Source organism: Talpa occidentalis, unplaced genomic scaffold (assembly GCF_014898055.3).
Source record: "Talpa occidentalis isolate TD23 unplaced genomic scaffold, MPIMG_talOcc4v2.1 talOcc4.7, whole genome shotgun sequence".
Classification (NCBI taxonomy): Eukaryota; Metazoa; Chordata; class Mammalia; order Eulipotyphla; family Talpidae; genus Talpa; species Talpa occidentalis.
Window position 1 is genome coordinate 108,108,264 of NW_023605083.1, and position 14,980 is coordinate 108,123,243.

Below are 14,980 nucleotides of genomic sequence, written 5' to 3' on the forward strand. Positions count from 1 at the left end.
CATTTATATGAGTTGTTTTCACATTACTACTAATGTCATCAATTTTACTTTCTTTAACATGCATGAAACTTTGTGTCTGTGCAATCCTCAGTATTCATTTCTTTGTCTGAATCCAATCCTTTCATAGCTCTGTTTTCAAAAAGATCTTCCACTAAAATGCAGTTTGAATTATTAGCTAATCTATTGTCCTGATCAGTTGCAACTAGTTGATTTATTTCCTCATTTGTTTCTATGGGATCATAAAGTTCAGGTGTGAAATAGATAGACTCATCTTCTGCTTCACTTTCAAAAGCTCTATTTGAAGTAGAAACTTGAGATTCTTCACTTACTGGAGACGATTCAACGTCTGGGGTTAGGGTTTCTTCACAACAGAGCAGCTGTTCTGAATGATTCTTTTTCAGAAGAGTAGTATCAGGCTTTATTGATGGAATAACAGTTTCTGATTGAGGGCACAGTTCAAATGATGTGTTTACTGTAGGAGATGAGGACTCACATTTATTGGTGAGTGGCAAAACAGTTTTATATCCCTTTTCTGTCTTGAAAGTGGAAGAACTAGAGGCATCATCTTCTAATGACCTGCACTGAGGTGCTGCAGTCAGAGTTTTACCAGTAAGACACTGTCCCAAAGAATTAAAGCTACACAAGTTGACTCCTTCTGCTTGTTTGTTGAAGGTTGGGCTTATAGATCTGGAAATCACAATTTTTTCTGGTTTCACTGCCTGGGCAGACTCTTTCACTAATACTGGATCATCTATGAATACAAAAATTTAATAGTTTTAACTTTCTGCTCCTAACAATGTAATTGTTATAGTAAAATTATTTTTATTGGATATGCTTAAATAAGTATATAGGGTACATAAAGTAGAAGCTGGATTTCTACCTTAAAACAGAAAGCATAAAATGAAAGGCATTTTATGCCTCCAGCGGCTCCACCCCAACTTATAATGCTGTCTGGTAAACTATCGAATTCTATACCATGTGCCTCAAGAAAAAAGGAGGGGTGAGGAGGAAGAAGACTGAGGAAGGAGGGCACAGGCTATAAAAATTTGCCATGAGGGCCTCCCTGGTGGTGCAAGGGGCTAAGTCACAGCACTAACAAGCTATCACCAGCCACTGCAGCCGGGGAGGAGACCCACATGGTGCAACAGACCTCTCCTGCCTTGCCTGCTGCTCCCCTCAGCAGTGTATTTCAGTAGATCGCCAGTTCTGCTCCCCACTGTCTCTGATGAATCCTCTCACCCCTGCCCCTCTGACCTAGACCTGTGTTCTTGTATGCATGAATAAAGAATAAATCTTAAAAAAAAAATTGCCATGAAAATGCACTAGCTAGTAATTGAGAGAAACTGATCTAGACTAATTTCCTTAAGGAAAGTGACAACCACAAAAGCTGTTATTTGCCTAAGTTTGCTTAAAGTTATAAAACTGATTAGTAATCAGAACTGGATTGGAACCTACATTTTCTGATTATCAGTATAATGGCCTTAAATTCACTATCACATTTATTTGCTATAAAAGCATATACTAAAAATAAATGTTTAAAATACGCTATCACCTTGATATATTAAATAAAACAACTAAAATGATGTCCAATGATACAGATCACAGTTCAGGAAACTTTTTCGGTATGCAAACTTATTCTGTAATGGACCATATAATAAATATTGCAGGATTTGTGTTATAGCATGCCTATTGCTACTACTCAATTATGCTGTTGTCGACAAAATGTAAATGAATAGGCATGACTGTGTTCCATTAAACTTTATTTACAAAAACGGCAGGAAAAATCTGGTTCACAGGCCAGAGTCTGTCAATCTGATACAGACCATTATATTCTAATATATTTTAAAATATTATTTATCATTTATGAGAAATGACTCTCATCCTTAAACTAAGAAATTCATGTAAGAGAAGTTATTTATAAGGTAGACCAGTTTTTAATATCCCCTTTAGAATGACAACTACTCTTTGTTTAGTACCTCACAATGCTGTGATACTTACCTTATTTGATCTTTATTTATTTATTTATTTTCAAAGTTCATTTATTTATTTATTTATTTATTTATTTATTTATTTATTTATTTATTTATGCAAGCACTGGGTACAGTCAGAAGTGCTGGAGGGTGAGAGAATTCACCAGAGCCAGAGTGGGGAGCAGAACAGGCAGAAGGACCAAAGTACACTGCTGAGGGGAGCAGCGGGTGCGGCAAGAGAGGTCTGTGCACCATCTGGGACTCTCGCTGGCAGCTGGGGATCGAACTGGTGCTGCAGAGGCTGCAGGCAGCTTCAGCTGCGGGCAGCTTCGCAGCCCAACGCTCAACCGCTGCGCCACCAGGCAAATAAGGGGAGGACCCCTTATTTGATCTTTAAAAACCCAACCTGGTGGGCTTCCCTGGTGATGCAAGGGGTTAACCCGCAACCTATGATGCTATTCACAGCCACTACAGCATGAGTTCAATCCCTGGCCAGGGAGATACCCACATGGCGCAGCAGACCTCTCCTGTCTCACCTGCTGCTCCCCTCAGCAGTATATTTCAATCTACCTGTTCTGTTCCCCACTCTGTCCCTGGTGAGTCCTCTCACCCCTGACACCTCTGGCCTGTACCCCAGTTCTTGTATGCATAAATAAATAAATCTTTAAAAAAAAAAAAAAACCCAACCTGGAGGAGGATTTATACAGTTATTCCTCTTTCCATTAAGACTCCAAAAAGTGGGCCTCCCCTGGTGGCACAGCGTTTGAGCGCTGGGCTGCGAAGCTGCCCGCAGCCTCTGCAGTGCCGGTTCGATCCCCAGCTGCCAGCGAGGGTCCCACATGGCTTGCAGACCTCTCCTGCCGCCCGCTGCTCCCCTCAGCAGTGTACTTCAGTCCTTCTGCCTGCTCTGCTCCCCGCTCTGGCTCTGGTGAATTCTCTCACCCTCCCGCGCTTCTGACTGTACCCAGTGCTTGTATAAATAAATAAATCTTTAAAAAAAAAAAAAAGAATTGGGTAACTTTTAAACACATAATTCACAAAAAACAAAAACAAAAACAAAAACAAAAAAACTCCAAAAAGTTAAGAGACTTGTTTATGGTCACAAAGCTAATTAATGTGTTTGTTAGTGGAAAACCAGAAAATATACTCAGGTTTCCTGACAAAAGTTGTTTCCACTGTAGTACACCCTACAGTTCCATTATCTTAGAATAACTTCTCATATTAAAAAGAAACCAACATATTTAAGGAAACCAAACTATAAAATAATAAATATGATTTTATAAGTATAATAATGAAAGACATCTTTATCAAATATAAATGAGCAGAACTTTTCATACCTTTTTCTTTTCTGGAGACGATGCCACTTGGTAGAGATGGATTCATTTTAGGGCACTGTAATTCTTGGGTGCACATTTTTGCTTCATTTTCCCTAGGATTTTCTGGTGATAGATGATTTGCTGTCTCTGAGAAGTAAGTAGAGGTAATAATGTCTTTGGAAAACGCCACTTCAAGTGTAGACTCACTGTCCTTTCTGGACTTCCTTTCTTCTTTGGATATATCAATGTCTTTTTGGTGCTTTTTGGAAAATTCAGCCAAGGACTCCAAAGCACTTTCAAAGGTTGAATGATGATGAACCTGCTGCCGTACCCATTTCGAAAGTCCTAAAGAAAAAGATAAAGCTAGTATAGAAACTGGTTATTTAGTTATTAAAATAGTATACATCAAGAAAAAAAGGTAATTTTCTAATAAAGTAATGTATTTAAATTTTTTAATGAAGTAATCCACTTTGAATTTAGAGTAGAATTATTTTCATTTTTCATGTCTTTTTACCTTCATATGTATAATATACTCAGTGTCAGTAACATTTCTCTTTATATGCAGTGATTGATTTTCCACTGGTAGGAGGGGAGAGGCAGTGGAACTAGAGCAGGGAGGAGGAAATGTATTATTTCTCCACTTCTAATAACTGGGGAATAGGTGAATTTAATTGGCTACCTTTTCATTGCAGGGGAACTAGAAGTTGTAAACAATACAACCTTCCATTTTAGCATTTAAATTTTACTACTTTGCAAAAATAAATTCAAGTTTCCAGTCTCATAGGTTTTTTTGTTCCCTTACTCCCAATTACAAATATAAGTTAAACTCTTCTATGGGTGAAAGGAATAACAATTTTATGGGTAAATAATATCCTATCTCAGTATTATTACAAATGTATATAGTTATTTTTTAATATGTAAATAATTAAGTTGTAAGGGGTAAGATTTGACCTGTGACAAATAAAACATGGCATAAAAACAATTTACGAGCATAAGGTATTCTGTAGTATCACTCCAGTGTGAATTTTAAAATCAGATCTTTAGAGTTTTAGAAAATAAATATGCTTTGCTGATGCCACTAAAACTATGACCATCTTTTGGAGTATTTTAAAGTCACTAGTATAAGTTCAAAGTAAGTAAAACAGGGTTCTAAGCAACTAAAACTTCATTGTAAACACATTTATTTAGTTTGTTCTTTTTCTATCAATCTATATTTATGCAAATAGAATCTAAACATAAAATTAGTCACAAACGGAATGTGTTGCAGTGCCACATAGCATAGATAAGAAAAGATTTCACTTTACGAATCTCAGAAAAAATAAAAACCATACAGAAATAATGAAAAATATTCAAAGAACATGCACAAATCTGAATTTGAAATAAAAACTTAAGTTCCAGATTTTAAAATAAGGGAAAAAAATTAAGTAAACATTACCTTTGAAATTTTTTTTGTCTGCTTGGGGTAAATATTTATACCAAACTGAAATACGAGCTCTTCCAAAATTGAAAAATTTTAGTATTATACATTACATCTTTCATTCAACTTTTTTAAATCAAAGAAAGTCTTTTCATTATAAAATACCATTGTTTGCTTTTGAAAACTTGAAAGAATCTGAGCTCCACCTGCTGACTAAACATTAGCACATAACATTTTCTTAGTTGTATTTTGACCTAAGTACAATGGCTTGCTTTACATAGAAAGAGAAGAAAAGAATAAAATAGCAGCATTTAATGCTATAATTCAGATGGGTATATTTACATACAAACCAAACACAGTATGGGCTCTGAAGTGGAAAAAGTAGAGTTCATACCCACAGACAGCTAATCTGAAACAAATTTAAAATTTAACTTCTCTTCATTAGTATAATATGACCTTTGTAGCTTTAAAATTAATAATAAAAATGCTAGTATATCCTAAGTTCTTTAATAAAGGATGGATTTCTGGTATTGACTTTAAAGGGACTGTATTACTACTGGTTTAAAAACCACAGGCATATAATATTTGAGTGGGGGAAAAATAATCATCAATTTGATCTTGCAGAAAGCAGCATGCTTTTTCCTTTTAGAAAACACTAGCTCTAACATAAGAAGCATTTCTTATACTTCATACCACAGAACACTTCATAACTGGAAGCATTTCTAAACAAACAAAAAAAATCTCAACATAACCCAGAATGAAAAAATAAAGAATTGTAAACAGTCAAAGGAGATGTACTTATGTGCTAGATATAAAATTTTAATAGTTTCTGGAAAATCTGTTTCTGTGGAACAGCTTTTCCCTTGACAAGGCCAAATAAAATATTACTACGTTATGGGTTCATATCTCATATTCCATGAAAATTAAGGATCTGAATTGATTAATACTATGCTGGTACATGAAAATCAACTCAAAATGAGTAAGACTTGGATGTAAAACCCAAAACCATAAAACACATAGAAGAAAACAGGCACAACACTCCATGACATAAACCTCAGAAATATCTTTGCAGACTCATTTCCAGCAGCAAGGAAAACAAAGGAGGAAATAAATAACTAGGACTATATCAAACTAAAAAGCTTCTGTACGGTGAAAGAGACAGTGACCAAAAGAGACACCCTACTGAATGGGAGAAAACGGAACATTGTTGGTGGGAAGGTAGACTGGCCCAACCCAATGGAAAGAAGCATAGAGATTCCTCAAAAGACTAAAAATTAATTTACCATATGATCCAGCAATCCCACTCTTCTGTATCTACCCAAAGAGCACAAAAATACTAATTTGAAAAGAAACCTGCACTCCTATGTTTATAGCCAAGAGATGGAAACAACTTAAATGCCCAGAACAGAACAGATGAACAGATCAAGAAGATGTGGTACATATACACTATGGAATACTATTCAGCGATCAAAAACGATAACCTCATGCCATTTGTGGCAACATGGATGGAAACTGAAGGTATCAGTCTAAGGAAGTGAGCCAGAAGGAGAAAGACAAGTACTAGATGATTTCACTTATAGGTGGAATCTAGAGAAGCCATACGATCAAAGACAAACTGTAGGACAGACCCTTGAAAGCAGACTGTAGATCTGGGACATTCAGGAGGGGACAGGGAGGGAGAGAAGTAGGGTAAAGTGGGGAAAAGAGTGCAGTGGAGTGTGGGGGAGGACTGTTGGGCACGTTGGTGGTGGGAAAACTATGGTGATGGTACCTGAGGGGGAAAAATCCTATATTCTGAAAAAATAAACAAGGATGTTTTTTTAAAAATATGATATTGGTGGGTCTCCCCTGGTGGCGCAGCGGTTGAGCACTGGGCTGCAAGGCTGCCCACAGCCTCTGCAGCGCTGGTTCATTCCCCAGCCGCCTACGAGGCTCCCACAAAAACAAACAAACAAACAAAAAAACAAAAACAAAAACAAAATACTATATTGGTAACCAAGCAGATTCTTTTCTATAAAGATTTTGTTTTTTGTACACATAACAAGCATTAAAAACTAGATTTCCAGTCAATGTGAAGTTTTCTATGTTTGTTCCATTAATTCAAACTCTCTGTCCAATGCATTGTCTTTAGAACTTCATTAAATACCAAAGATTGTACTAATTCTTACTCTTAAGTCCAGCTGAAAATCTTACCAGATATATATCGATTTGGGTTACTCCTAAAGCGATCATCCACTAGAATTAGAGCTCCCCAATCATTTTTGTGCCGAATACACCTATGTAACAAATAGGGAGAAAATAAAATAAATATAATTTTGAAAATAACTGCCAATTTCTAATAGGATAGAAAGGAATTTGCAAAAATTAATGATAGACATCATTATATTATGTGCCTTTAATCAAAATTATTAATATGAACATAGCTATAAAAGCAATGCAATACAATATACCTAAGGGAAAAAAAACCCACTTCTGCCAATTATAAAAACTCACACCCCAAAATGCTAAACATAGTCTATTTTGAAAGTCCAGAAAGCTTCCAAAATCTTCCCTAACCACAGACTATTTTTTAACCTAAATATTAGCGGTAGATCTGTATTCCAGTTTCATAAATTTTTATCATGAATGAATGGTTAATTCTATTAAAAAAAATTTGGCCTGGGACCTCCCCTGTGGTGCAGCAGTTGAACGCTGGGTTGCGAAGCTGCCCGCAGCCTCTGCAGCGCCAGTTTGATCCCCGGCTGCCGGGCCAGGGTCCCACATGGCGTGCAGACCTCTCCTGTGCAGACCTCTCCTGCCGTACCGCTGCTCCCCTCAGCAGTGTATTTCATCATTCTGCCTGCTCTGCTCTCCCCTCTGGCTCTGGTGAAGTCTCTTACCCTCCCGCGCTTCTGACTGTACCCAGTGCTTGTATAAATAAATAAACAAATCTTTAAAAAAAAAAAATTTGGCCTCAAGTATACTGGAAAAATTTCAAATATTAAGCCAGCTTTTCATTTCTAGTGTAACCACATGTGATCATGGTGCATTGTTGTAGTATGTTAATTTTTTATTAAAATTTGTTTTAATTTTAAGTGTACAATTTAGTAGTTTTTAGTAAATTGATAAGATTTAACAACATATACCATTAACCATTATAGAACATTTTTTAGTTTAGTGTTTGCTTATTAGGGAATATCCTACATCCTCCATTTTTAAGAGATAATTTTGCTAAAGAATTGGTTGACTCTCCATTTGGATTATGTCAATTCATTGCTTTCTTCTCTTCATAGTTTCTAATGAGAAATCTGTTTAGATTATTAAGGATGTCTTATATGTGATGAGTTGTTTTTCTCTTGCTGCTGTCTAAATTCTCTTTGTCTTTCGATAGTTTAAGTATGACATGTCTATGTACAGATCTTTTTTAGTTAAACTACTTGAAGTTTACAAATTTTCTTAGATGTGTAGATAATGTTTTCAACATTTGGGGGGAGTTTTAAACTTTATTTATTCAAATAATCTTTCTGCTCCTTTCTTTCTCTTCTTTGTAAGACTCCCACTATGTGCATATTTGTATACTTGATGGGATCCAACATGTTCTGGAGGCTATGTTCACTAAAAATCTTCATTTTTTTCCCCTTTCTGTCCCTCGGATTGAATAATCCAAATTGATCAGTCTCTTAGTAAATGGATTCTTTTTCCTCATCAAATCTGCTTTTGAGCCCCTCTAAATGAGATTTTCATTTCAATTATTCTCCTTTTCAACACCACAATTTCCTTTAGGTTCTTTAAAAAAAATCTTTTTTAACATTCTCTATTTGGTGAGACATAATTCTCAGCTTCTTGTAGTTTTTTTTTTATATTTTTCTTTTAAATTTATTTATGCATGCAAGAACTGGGGTATAGGCCAAAGGTGTAGGGGTGAGATGATCCATCAGAGACAGAGTAGGGAGAACAGGCAGATCTACTGAAATACACTGCTGAGGGGAGCAGCAGGCAAGACAGGAGAGGGCTGCTGCACCAAGTGGTTTAGCTCCCTGGCTGAGGCTCAAAATCATGCCTCAGTGGCTGGAGATAGCTTGAGAGCACTGAGACTTTAACCTCTGCCCCACCAGGGAGCCCCACTTTCTTGTAGTTCTTTTTTTTTTTTTTTAAAGGAAGTTTTTTTTTTTTTTTTTTTTAAAGATTATTTATTTATTCACACAAGCACTGGGTACAGTCAGAAGCGTGGGAGGGTGAGAGTATTCACCAGAGCCAGAGCGGGGAGCAGAACAGGCAGAAGGACCAAAGTACACTGCTGAGGGGAGCAATGGGCAGCAGGAGAGGTCTGCATGCCATGTGGGACCCTTGCCCGGTGGCCGGGGTTCGAACAGGTGCTGTGGAGGCTGCGGGCAGCTTCGCAGCCCAGCGCTCAACTGCTGCGCCACCGGGGAGGCCCCACTTTCTTGTAGTTCTTCAGACATAACTTCCTTAGTTCTTCAACCATATCTAAAATAGGTTTTATATTAAGTACAATGTCTGGACTTTCTTAGGGACACTTTCTATTGCTTTTTCCCCCATGAATGGGGCATTCATTCTTTGTACTTGTCATAATTTATATTGCAAACACTGTATTTTAAATAATGTGTCAATTGTAAAAATCAGATTCATCACCCTCCTCAAGGTTTGTTGTTGTTACTGATGTGTCTTCTCTGAAACTATTTTGTAAAGTCTGTATTTGGTCATATATGACCATTGCTAATTTAGCTTAGTGGTCAGTTAATGATCAGACACTGATTTTCTTAAATGTCTGGAACTAACACCTCCCATTTTTTGCTAAGAAGTTCTGCTTATGTTTTTTGGACATGCTTTGAACTCTCAGCCATGCAGGTGACAACTGTTTGAATCTGAATTTTCTCTACAGCAGACCCTCAAGGTTAGCCTGAGCTGAGTGGTTAGGGCTTTCTCAGATCTTTTCAGCATGTGGGCATCTCTGGTCATGTGCAGAGTCCTACATACATGTGTGGCCTACTGAATTTCCAAGAATATGTTGTAAGTTTTAAAGCCTCCCAACAGACATCTCATTTCGTTTTTCCCTTTAAGATTTTAAGTTAGCTGACTATTTGACCCAATTTTCACTCATTGTCTTAGGAAGCTATGAAGTTTAAACAATTGCCTAGGTTTGATGGAAGTCAGGTCAAATAAAGACAGCCTTGTAAATGGGGTCCTCCAGCGAACTACAATGATAATCCTCTGAAAATGAGGTCCCATTCCTTCAGGGGCTGAGGGTTGCTGACTTTCACCATATTTTAAAGCTACTGTGTACGTGGACAGCAGTGATGGGAACTGGGTAAGTTAAAATACCACAAAGTTCATTATTCTTTTTTTCTTTTTTTTTCAAAGATTTATTTATTTATTTATACAAGCACTGGGTACAGTCAGAAGTCGGGAGGGTGAGAGAATTCACCGAGCCAGAGCAGAGAGCAGAGCAGGCAGACTGACAAAGTACACTGCTGAGGGGAGCAGCGGGCGGCAGGAGAGGTCTGCGCACCATGTGGGACCCTCGCCCAGCAACCGAGGATAGGGGACAGGGGAATAGGGGACCGGGATAAGGGATAGAACCGGCGCTGCGGAGGCTGCGGGCAGCTTCGCAACCCAGCGTTCAACCGCTGCGCCACCGGGGAGGCCCCTCAAAGTTCATTATTCTTAATGAGACCCAGCTATTTGTCATGAATATATGTTTTCTGGAATGGTGTAAACTTTGGTTAATTTCCAGAGTTTTTAAAATGTTGATTCTATTTTGTGTTTTTCTCATTGTTTTTACTGAGAAAAGAATTTTCAGAGATCTTCACTCCATCATTTTATGGATCTCACCCAATTTGCTAATATTTTGTTAATTATATTTTTTCTATGTTCAAGACAGATATTGTCTGTTCTTTTTTTTTTTTAACCATACTATTTTTACCTAATTTCAGTAGCAGAATAATGCTGGCTTCATAAGTCATTCAATCATTCATCTGTTTTGTAGTGTTCAAACTTTTTTGACATCTCATCTGTCACTGTCCCACCTCTCACTCTTTTAACTTGTAGATTTGCATATTTATTTCTTAAGTATCAAGGAATTTTGAGAGGGGATAGAGATTGACATAAATGATAAAATTTTCCACAGAGGCTTTAAAAATCTAAGTTTTATATGATATTTTTCTTAAAATATTGTTTTAAAGTAATCCAAAGGTTTCAAAGCATTACATCTTAAAGTTGAGCAGGATAGGAAGATGGCAATTGCCAATATTATAGAACAGTGTTGAAAATCATATGCCTATCTATTTTGGTTCCATTTTGATTTATTTTTCATGTCCTCTGGTATAAATACATTTAAATTAACAAAACAGTTCAGAGAAAAAGGTTTCGCCTTCTCTCTTTTCCAGTGTTTTCATACTGCCTTGATCAAGTGAATTATGCCCACTTGAGACAAAGATTATACTTTTAGTAAAGCAGATCCATTAGGAAACTCAGTACAGTTATAACCTGGTCACAAAACCATCTGGTACATTCCTGAAAATTGTTATTACATTTCATGAACTTATATTACTTCAAATACTCTAACAGTCCCCATAAGGGCTTAAAAAAAATAACTTTTTTTTTTTTTTACCTCAACTTGTTTCTGCTTACTTTAGACCTTCTAGACATGTCACCTAGAAGAATGGTGCCTGAGTTTTCTGGCAATCAACACAAATTATGAGTATTATCACATAAATATATAAAGCATTTCCTTGATTTTAAATAGATACATTTCTCTGCAATAAGCTAATTGTTGATATTGTTTTCCTGAAAATTAGCAAGTAACAATGGGACTATCCATTTTTTAATTAATAAAATGATAAAACTACAGTGTATAGCAACATCGCAAACACATACTTTTCATAAAATTCTAGAACAGTATGTTTTGAAGCTGTAGAAGCTCTCTGGCTAACATGATATAATAGGAAAAGAAATGGACCTGGCATTCTTCATTAAATCAACAAGACTTTACTGTGCATCTAAGCCCCAAACTGAAATGCAATTTGTTGTATTTCAGTATACAATTGTATACAATTTGTTGAGAATGCAAAAATGTATAATATATGTTTAAGGAAGGAGATAGATACCTATATCTATATCTATATATATATACACACAAGCAAATATATATATATATATATATATATATATATTCATCACAGATACACATGTACATATACAGGCTACTGCAACACATGAGATATATGCTATAACAAACAGAATTTGTATGAAAAGTGTTTCCTAAGATATAAGTAACTTAGTTGGAGAAACTATTAAGTCTTCATAAAGGATATGACCTGCAACTAGGTTTTGATTTTAAACTAGCCAAATGAATTAACTGTATGGTAGCTTCTATGCCAAGGCAGAGAGTAATGAAAGGATACCGCATATTTAATAGTTTAATAGTGATATGTTTGTTTCATAGCAACAATTTTAGTCAACAGAGATAGAATACAAGGATGACAATACAGGTCCTGAGGGTTTAAAAATAGGTGGAGCCAAGATGTGAAGGGCAATTTAGTAGCTATGTGATATTAGACAAATAATTTCATTTCTTATAATCTGTTTAAAAGGTTTATAAAAATGACAAAGTAGGGAATGAATCCAGCTTTGATTCAAATGGCTTCTTGAAATTCAAAGTATATTAAATGGAAAAAATAATCAACTGAGGTAAGAATATTTATTTTCCTGAATATAAGTATTGGGACTAAATGTCAAGAACTTTATATATTTGGGCTCCCATAGAAACAATTTGCTAAATAATACATTTAAATTAATGGTTCATTTATTAATTAATGTTAACTAAGATTAGAATGGGTCAATCAACAGGGAGAAACAAAGTAATCAGAAGAAATGCCTCAAGAACATTCTGCAGTGAAATTTGAGGCTAAGTATCAATGGGACTTCTGGGCAGAAAAGGGCAACATCTTAACCCTATCAGTAGATTAACCATGGAACTGAATTGCTCAGTTTGAAGAGAAACACATGCAGAATAACACTCTGAAATGATAGGGAGGAGAGTGGGTGCTTTCTGGGAGTTAGATATGGCAGTTCCACGTCACTTGGTGTACATAAATCCAAACTCAAATACAATGGACTGCTTATATGCAAATGGGCTAATGTGAATGGACAAGATACTTTGGAAAAATCTAAATTCTGGATTTGATTAGCTGTGGGCCTTTTGGCTGAACTGAAATATGTCAAATGTCACAGTTTTATGATTCTATTTTTTTTTTTTAAATATTTATTTATTTATTTATTTATTTATGCAAGCACTGGGTACAGTCAGAGGCACAGGAGAGTGAGAGAATTCACCAGAGCCAGAGAGGGGAGCAGAGCAGGCAGAAGGACCGAAGTACACTGCTGAGGGGAGCAGCGGGCAGCAGGAGAGGTCTGTGCGCCATGTGGGACCCTCCTCCGGTGGCCAGGGAGCAGCCTGGGATTGAACCGACGCTGCAGAGGCTGTGGGCAGCTTCGCAACCCAGCGCTCAACCGCTGCGCCACCAGGGAGGCCCATGATTCTATTTTTAATCTGGGTTTTTTTTTTCTCTAATTATATGAATGTCTTACAACCTCACAGAAAAACTATACATGGTTAAACTAATTACAATTTCATTAAAAGAAAATATAAAATAGTAAATTACATTATAAAAATATAATAATTAGTGTTCATAAATTAAAAGCTGATGTTTTACATTACAAAATTATGGTATAAAATAGCGACATAGAAACTAGTTTCACAAAGCACAAATTTTAATGGACCAGAATTCACAGAAAAAGGATTATTATAATTAAATTTAACTGTTAGTTGCATTAATTCTTCAGTACCACAAGCATGGTTTGTTTTAACTCCTGAATGGTTTGCTTTTTCACCTATAAAATCATGATTTGTGATGTTTACAAGATAAAACTTTTATTGTTTGGGGTGAGCTTTTATAAACATTTAATGAATACCTTTGTAAACTTTTGGCAAATTTTGAGTTTTATTTTAAGTTTCATTTATTCCATTGACTTTTCAACTTTCATTTATGATATATCACTGAAATTACACCAACTGCTAGGGTCTCAGTGAAATAAAATTTTACCAAATCCACTATAAGGAGTAAAATAACAAGGTGAGTTGTACTACAGCTCCAGTCACAGATAATATTACAATAACAAATTCCACTTACCTGCCTAGGGCCTGGTTCAAGGCCCTGTATGCTTGAATTTCATACCATTGACGGCCTGGTAAAAGACCCCTCAATTTTGAATGATGGTCATTATATTGTCGCTTTAGTTCAACCTAATATTTAAAAAATGTATTTAAAATACAGTAGATAATTAGAGCTTATTTTAAATTATTAACTTCTAACATGTTTAACAGGGCATTTTATTAGTGCAGAAAGTTTTTTTCAGTAATAAATTTTTTTCAATTCATTTTAAAACATTTCTAATCATCCTTACATTTCCTAAATTCCCACATGCATATAATCAGTTAGCTAAGTGATGTCAGTTTTGTTTTATTGAGAAATAATTTACATATAATAAAATTCAGAAACTCTCAAGGTATAAGTAAATGAATCCTGACATTCACAGTTCATGTAACCACCACCACAATCATAATTCAAATACTTTCAGCACCCCAAAAAGTTCCTTCCTATCCCTTTTCAGTCAATTTCCTTTACTGCTGACTTGTCAACAAATGATCTGCTTTCAGGTTTGCCTTTTCTTGAAAGAGAAATATTTCCATCAGTTTTATTATGTACTACATAATAAAATTGGTGTGTCTCTTTTCATTTGGCATAATGAGTTTGTAATTCATTGATGTTGAAATGTACATCAGTAGTTTGCTCTTCTATGTTTGTCCAGTCTGATAATTTCTGCTTGTTAATTTGAGATTTTAGACCACTCACATTAATAAAATTGCTGCTGTGATTAGGTTTAAATCTACCATTTTACTATCTTTCATTGATTCCAACTTTATTGGGGGGGAAATAAGTTTTTTTTTTAAATCTTCTGATGCTTCCATTTTATTTCTACTACTGGCTTATTAGTTACTATATAATTTTATTTTTTAATGATTGTCCTAGGATTTTTTAAAAGATTTATTTGTTTGGGGTACAGGCCAGATGTGCGGGAGGGTGAGAGGATTCACCAGAGACAGAGCAGGGAACAGAACAGGCAGACTGACAAAATACACTGCTGAGGGGAGCAGCGGGCGAGACAGGAGAGGTCTGCCGTGCCATGTGGGACCTTTACCAGCTGGCCGGCCGGGA

The 14,980-nt window shown here is 35.9% G+C and overlaps 1 protein-coding gene across 1 annotated transcript in view; it reads right to left on the bottom strand.

The window, feature by feature from the left end:
• Positions 1-14,980, bottom strand: part of BRIP1 (BRCA1 interacting helicase 1) — a 94,214-nt gene that overhangs the window by 3,615 nt on the left and 75,619 nt on the right. Inside the window, 5 exon segments of the mRNA XM_054688779.1 lie at positions 1-68; positions 70-751; positions 3,308-3,631; positions 6,897-6,979; positions 13,895-14,007. Coding sequence (XP_054544754.1) covers positions 1-68; positions 70-751; positions 3,308-3,631; positions 6,897-6,979; positions 13,895-14,007 — 1,270 coding nt within the window.